The sequence below is a fragment of the Emiliania huxleyi genome (genome assembly GCF_000372725.1).
Source record: "Emiliania huxleyi CCMP1516 unplaced genomic scaffold EMIHUscaffold_3, whole genome shotgun sequence".
In the NCBI taxonomy this organism is placed as follows: Eukaryota; Haptophyta; order Isochrysidales; family Noelaerhabdaceae; genus Emiliania; species Emiliania huxleyi.
In genome coordinates, this window is record NW_005199770.1 from 869,210 (window position 1) to 876,525 (window position 7,316).

The 7,316-nt window shown below is 69.6% G+C and overlaps 1 protein-coding gene across 1 annotated transcript; it reads left to right on the forward strand.

Annotated features, from left to right (window-relative positions):
- Positions 1-2,862: 2,862 nt before the first annotated feature.
- On the forward strand, positions 2,863-4,247 carry EMIHUDRAFT_195256 (hypothetical protein; the record flags this gene model as incomplete). The annotated part of the gene is made up of 3 exons (XM_005775227.1): positions 2,863-3,120; positions 3,284-3,859; positions 3,912-4,247. The coding sequence occupies 3 exons, from the start codon at positions 2,863-2,865 to the stop codon at positions 4,245-4,247; spliced, it is 1,170 nt and encodes a 389-aa protein (XP_005775284.1).
- Positions 4,248-7,316: the final 3,069 nt, after the last annotated feature.

Sequence of the window (7,316 nt, forward strand, 5' to 3'; positions counted from 1 at the left end):
CCTGCGGGAGGCGGCCCGCGCTGGCGGCGCCTGCCGCGCCGCGTGGCCGCGCCGTGTTGACGACGCCTGGGTGGCACGCCGTCTGCCGCACGCGAGTGAGGTCGCCGTTGAGCTGACCGAGCAGCCGCGCCTTCCGGCCGGCGCTCGCCGTAGCCGCGGTCCGCGCATACGCCTTGTGTGAGCGGCGGAGCTGCGCAAGCGCCGACTCGTAGGACGCCCTCTCGGCCGACGACGACGTCAGCTCCAGCGTGGCCCACGTCAGCGGCGGCAGGCTGATCTGCGCCTTGATCGCCGGGTCGGCCTGGCGCCGACGCAGCATCAGCGCTCGGAGCAGCGCGCGCAGCCGGTAGAGGCCGGTGGGCGCCCTCTCCTTGAAGGGCCGGAGCACGAGCGCGTTGAAGGTCTCCTCGGTCGCGAACGGGCGGCGGTTGAGGAAAGCGATCAGACCGGAGAGCTCGGCCGCCTTGGCGTTGATCGGGGTTCCCGTCGCCACCCATGCGAAGCGGCGGCAGAGCTCGGAGCACATCTGGGCCGCCTTGGACGAGGTCTGAGAGACGAGCTGCGCCTCGTCGAGGATGATGCGCCAAAAGCCGAGCGCGCCGAGCGGCAGGTCCAAGCCGCCCTCGGTGCGCTGCACCTTGCGCAGCTCGTCCCTCAGCGTCTCGAAGCTGCAAAAGATGATGTCGCAGTCGGCCACCGGAGGCGGCGGGCTGCCTCCGACGCCGACAAAGAGGTCCGGCTGCGTCGCTGCCAGCACCTCCACCTCGACCTCCACGCCCTCTGCGTGGTCGGCGGCGGCGGCAAGGCTCTCCTCCGATGCCGCGAGGCGCCGCGAGGCGCGCCGTCCACGACCGCCAGCGGCCGCCGCCTCGGCCGGCGCCGCGGCCGACGCTTCGGCCGGCGCCGCCTCCGCCAGCGCCTCCGCCTCGGCGGCCCCGGATGACGCGGCCTGCTGCTGGCGGCGCTTCCTTGCTCCGTCGAGGCCGAGGTACGTGGCGACCTTGAGGGCGCCGTGCTTGAAGTGCTTGCGCGTCTCCTCCTCCCACTGGCCGAGGATGGCGGCGGGCGCGACCACGAGCGTCGCTCGCACCGGCACGTGCTCCCTGGTGAAGCGAGGCAGCTCCTCTACGGCCCAGCCGGCGGGAGCGCGGTTGCCGACGACGAGGCCGAGCAGCTGCAAGCTCTTGCCTAGCCCGACCTCGTCGGCGAGGATGCCGCCGCACGTTTCGGCTCGCGGCGCCGCGTGGAAGGCGGCGGAGCACTCGCCAGTCATCGAGTGGATGTAGAAGAGGCGGCCGTGCGCCGCCCGGATCTGCAGCCACGCCGGGTGGAGGGAGAGCCGGTCCGGCTCACGCTCTCGTTCGATCATCCAGCCGATGCCGTAGTTCTGGAAGGGGTGCAGCCGAGCGCCGTCGGCCAGCGCCGCCTGCACGGCCGTCGACGCGCAGAGGTTCGAGTCCTTGGTGCTGGAGGAGGCGGTGCAGCAGCGCTGCAGCACGTTTGTGAGGTCAAACTCCGCCACCGGAGGAGGGCCGGCGCTCGAGGAGCCACCGGCGCTCGAGGAGCCACCGGCGCTCGAGGAGCCACCGGCGCTCGAGGAGCCACCGGCGCTCGAGGAGCCACCGGCGCTCGAGGAGCAGGTAGCGGAGTAGGAGGGGTCCTCCGGGCCCAAGGCGACGTCGGAGCGAGAGACGGACATGTACCGGTTGAGGGTGTCCGGGTCACAGTCGGGGCCGAGGCCTGCGCCGGACCCCGCCCCGGGCGTCGCCAGGAAGGTGACCAGCCGGCGGAGAGAGCGGAGCACGTCGCGGACGCCGCCGAGCCGCTCGCCGGAGAGCGCGAGCGCGTGCTCCTCTCCGTCGCCGGCAAAGGCGGCGGCTCCAGCCGTTAGCCTTCGATCAAGCTCAAACGCGCCCGCCTCCAGCCGCAGCGTCACTTGGATGATGGCTGGAGCTCCGCCCTCCCCGTCGGGCGGCGGCGTGAAGCGGGCGGCGGCCGAGGCGACGAGGACCTGCATGCAGCCCTTGCTCCTCTTTGCGTGCTGCTCGTCCGGGCACGCCACCAGCGATGGGCAGTCTTCACCCCAGAGGCACTCAACCTCCTCGGCGGTGACGTGGTCGCGGTGCGCGAGCACCTGGTGCAGCTGAAAGAGGCGCCAGTATTGAGCGCGGTCGGCTCCTGGTCCAGACCATTGCGCAAAGACGGACGCCATCGGCCGTGCGCCGCGCCTGAGAAAGCGCTGCGAGATCTTGGTCCTGCAGCCGACGCTGCAACCGTGAAGGCTCGTACAGGAGCACGGCCTCTCCTCCACGTCCGCACGCCGAACGAGGTGCAGGTGGCGCGGCCGCGTCCATGAGTCCTCGTTGCGCTCCTCGCCCATCTCCCAGAGCAGCTCCACGGCGCCGTCGGAAAGCGCACGCTTTGCGGACGCGTCCCAGACGGAGGCGGTGAAACGCAGGTCGCCGACCGCGAGCGGGAGAGGGAGAGGACTCGCAGCCTCCACGCGGGATGGCCACTCGCCGCGGACACGCCGGTGGTCAAGCCGGCCCGTCTCGGCGTCGCGGTACTCTGCGAGCGGATCCTCCAGATCGTTGGCCACGACATCGGCACCACCCTGCATGCTGTCGCGGGACAGCGGCGGGGTGCAGGGCGTAGGGCTGGGTGCAGCGAGAGGCGACAGGGGTACGCGGTACTACGGGGGCGGGGGGTGGTGGTGCCGCAGGTTTTTTTTATTTACTCCATTCGGTTTGGAATTCGGTTTTTGGAATTTAGTGAAAAGAAAGAAAACAAAGGTAAAAAGAAATCCGGTCCGTTCCCGCGCATTCCAGTCGCGTCCTCTCGCCCGTTGCCCAACCACGCACAATGAACGACGACGACCCGACGCTCGCGGCCCTCTCCAGTGCCGTGGACTCGATCGAATCTCGCTACCTCACTTGCGGCCAGTTCTCGATGCCGGCGCCTCTCCAGATCACCGCGTCCGGCGGCCAGACTGCCACGTTCCCGATCAAGCGGGGCGAGCAGCTCACCGAGATCAAGAAGCTGACCGATGTCGCGGCGCCGTCACCGTTTGGCCTCGGCGGCGAGACCGTTGTCAACACCGCCGTGCGCCAAGCCTCGCAGGTGAGCGCGTGCGCCTCGAGCACGAGGGCTCAACACATCACTTCCGCCACCATTCCCTCTCTGTCCGCCGCCACCGCCGCCGCCGCCGCCCCCGCAGGTCATGGGCGACTCGCTGACCTTCGCCGGAGGCTTTGACGGCGCTCTCCCTCCCGCCGTCCTCGAGAAGATCCGCACCGAGCTCGTGCCTGACGCGGGCGCCGTGACGGCCAAGCTGCACAAGGTCAACATCTACGAAAAGGGCGGCCACTTTGCCGAGCACCGCGACACGCCGCGCTCCGAGACGCACTTTGGCTCGCTCGTCCTCCTCCTCCCCGCCTACCACGCCGGCGGCGCGCTCTGCGTCGATCACGCCGGCCAGCGCAAGGTCGTCGACTGGGGCAAGACCGGCGACTGGGCGCCGCGCTACCACTACGGCTTCGGCGCCGACGCGGCCAAGCGGCTCGCCGAGCACACGCCGGCCGGAGTGCTCCGCTGGTGCGCCTTCTTCGGCGACACCAAGCACCACGTCGGCACCGTCTCGGACGGCGTCCGCGTGACGCTCGCGTACGAGCTCTACCGCGACGGCAAGCCCGACCCGTTCGCCGACGCGCTCCTGCAGCGCGCCGAGGCCGTGCGGCAGGCCTTTGCGGCCGTCGTCGCCGACGATGCCTGCCTGCCCGAGGGCGGCACGCTCGGCTTCGAGGCGGCACACCTGTACGAGGAGAAGGAGCTCAGCGCGACCGAGAAGGCGCCCGCCGGAGTCGGTGCGAGGCCCGCGTCATTCTTCTCCTCACGCGTCTCCCCGTGAGCAGGCACTCGCCAAGACGTCGGCCAAGGACGTGAGTGTCAAGAAGATCAAGTCGGGGCTCAAGAACGAGGACGCGGTGCTCGCGGTGGCGGCGGCGGCGGCTGGGCTGCGCGTCGAGACCAAGCGTGTGCTCTCCGACGGCGAGGGCTACTGCGAGCAGCAGTGGGAGCTCGCCAAGATGCCGGCAAGTGACCGCGGCTTCGGGCGCGTGCGCAACTGCGACGGCTGCCGCATGAAGGGCGTCTCGCCGGACGAGATCGACGACTACGCGGCGGGCCACCTCGACGAGGGCATCACGTGGCTCTCGAGCCGCAAGGGCGCGCCAAGCGCCTCGCCCTGACGCCCATGACGTGTCCGTCCATGACACGTACACGTCCCTCGGCCCGCCCCACCCCCATGACGTGTCCGTCCATGACACGTACACGTCCCTCGGCCCGCCCCACACGTCCCTCGTCATGGACGGACACGTCCCTCGGCCCGCCCCACCCCTATGACGTGTCCGTCCATGACACGTACACGTCCCTCGGCCCGCCCCGCCCCAGGCGCCAAGGGCCTCCTCGCCGAGCTCCAGTTCGGAGAGTACTTTGGCAACGAGGCCTGCACCGACACCTTCTACACGCGCACCGTCCTCGTCGTCTCGCTGCCGCCGGCTGCCGAACGCGGCGCCATCAAAGGCGCCCGGCTCACCGCCGACCGCGTCCGCCTCGGAGAGCCGCCCGCCAAGACGCCGGCGGCCTCCGCCAAGAAGCCGGCGGCGGCCTCCGCCAGCGGCGGCAAGGCTGGCGCCTCCGCCTCAGCGAGCAGCTGCGCGGCGCCGCTCAAGCAGGCGACGCTCGGCTTCGGTGGCGCCACGCCCGCGGCGGCGGCGTCCTCCGGGACGGCGGCCGGCAAGAAGCGCGCGGCGGCCGACGCAGGGATCGACAAGGCGCGCGCCACCGCCAAGGCCGAGGACGCGGATGGCAGCGACGACGACGATGACGAGGAGGAGTACGAGGTGGAAGCGATCCTCAAGTCGCGTCCCTCGGGCAAGTCGACCGAGTACTACGTCAAGTGCGAGCAAGTGGCACGGCGCTGCTGTGCTGTGGGGAGAGCTATGTTCACAGCGTGTACCGTGAACAGGTGGAAGGGGTACGACGACCCGGACGACAACACGTGGGAGCCGCGGAAGAACCTGCACGCCGACCTCATCGCCGAGTTTGAGGGCCAGCCGGCCGCCAAGAAGCACAAGGGCGAGGCCGACGCCGCGGCCACGGCCGGCAAGGGCAAGGGCAAGGCCAAGGCCGTCGACGACGACGACGACTACGACGAGGACGACGACGAGGACGACGAGGACGACGACGAGGAGTACGTCGAGGCGGCGCCCTCGGCGGCCTCCGCGTCTCGCTCGTCGTCGGCGCCGCCGTCACTCTTCCCCGCCGCGCCCGCTGCCAAGAACGCGGCCGGCCCGCGCACGATCCACGTGACCGGCGGCCGCGGCAACTCGCGCTGCCAGCAGATGGGCGGCGTGACGACGGTGACGCTCGCCGCGGGCCAGGGGCTGCGCGAGCTCAAGACGGCCATTCGGAAGATTTTTGGCAAGGTGGACTGCCACAAGCTGGGCTCCCTCACGCTCGCGTCCACGGGCGCCATCGCCAAGAAGAACGACCTCAAGGACGGCTGCACGGTGGTCTGCCACTACACCTACGCGCCCGGCGACCCCAGCGCCTTTGGCGGTCGCCGCCGCGGCGGCTTTGGCGGCTTCCGCCGCGGCGGCGGCAGCGACCGCGAGAGGATGCTCTTGATGCTCATGGCCCGCGGGTACGGCATGTTCTGAGCAGCGCGTGCCACCCCGCCACCCCGCCGTTGGGGCTGAAGCGTGTGACCGCGCCGCATCATCATGCGCGTACCCGGGTCTCTCACCCACAGTCGCCCACACAGTCCGCGGTCGCGTGCGAGAGTTCGCTCAAGCCCTTCGTGTTGGGTGTTTGTTTGTTGTGTTGTTGTGCCGTGCCCGTGGTGCCAGGTATCTCAAATTTCTTTTCTTCTTTCGCAAATTTCTTTTCTTCTTTTTGGACTCAATTTCTTTGTTTTTGCACATGTCTCGCTTCCATAAACTCGAGTATACCTGTGCTCCAGTGGGGAAAAAGAAAGAGAGCAGGAAATTGAACTCTGCGTGAATCTCGAAAGGAGGCGCGATGATGGCACGCTGCGAATCGCAACTCGACTCTCGAGACGCTGGACCAAGTCCTGTCTCTGCAGAGTCGCCGTCGATGCATCTGCTCACGAACACAGCCCGCTCGCCTCGCGAGAGAAGGAGCGCGCAGAACCCACCATCGCCGAATCGCTTGCGACGGCCGCACTGGTGGTCAGATGTGGAGCTCTGGTCGTCGTCGGCAGCCGCAAAGGCGAGGCTGTTGCGCCTCCTTCAACAAAGGAGGGCATGCCTCACGCGAGCGGCAACCTGTCGAAGGTGTCCTGTCCTTCCGGCTTCACCTGGTTGTGTATGCTTGCGCGACGCAAACATGCGCACGACGCCTCAGCAGTCATGAAGTCAGAACGCGAGAAGAGTCGGGTTCTGAGATGGCTGTGCTTTGCAGCGATGCAGCGCAAGCCCGACGAGCGCAGTCGTGTCTCGAGGCCGAGGACACCACCACGCTGCACTGCAGCGGGATTGATACAGCTGCTGCTCGTCGCGAATCTGCCTGCCTTCTGTGCCGCTTCCGCACCGCCGCCGCCGCTGCTCCCACCCTCGGGTCCACAGATCACCGTTGCCGAAGCCAACCACGCTTGCGCGTTGAGAGCAGATACGCAGCATGCGGAGTGCTGGGGGGACACCGCTTCCGCCGCATCGCCCGACGTGGCCTACACGCAGATCTCAGCGGGTCGACTCCACATCTGCGCTCTGAGGGCAGACAACAGGCGCGCCGAGTGCTGGGGTAGCAACAGCGCCGGCCAGAGCACCCCGCCGCACAGTGTGGCCTTCATACAAGTCTCTGCCGGCGGAGATCACGCTTGCGGCATCATAGAGGACACGCGGCGCATCGAGTGCTGGGGTGACGACAGCGAGGGCCAGAGCGGCGTCCCCGGGGCTCCATCTCTGCCGCCGCTCTCGCCGCCGCCATCCTCCTCTCCGTCACCTTCGTCACCGCCTCCCTCCGTTCCGCCGCCCTCCCCACCGCCCCCGTCGCCGCCGCCGCCATCGCCACCGCCACCCTCGCCTCCGCCGCCCTCGCCGCCATCCCCATCGCCGCCGCCGCCCTCGCCGCCGCCACCAAGCCCGCCGCCGCCCTCGCCACCACCGCTCTCGTCATCGCCATCGCCGCCACCGCCCTCGCCGCCACCGCCCTCGCCGCCGCCCCCCTCGCCGCCGCCCCCCTCGCCGCCGGGCCCCTCGCCGCCGCCCCCATCGCCCCCACCACCCTCGCCACCA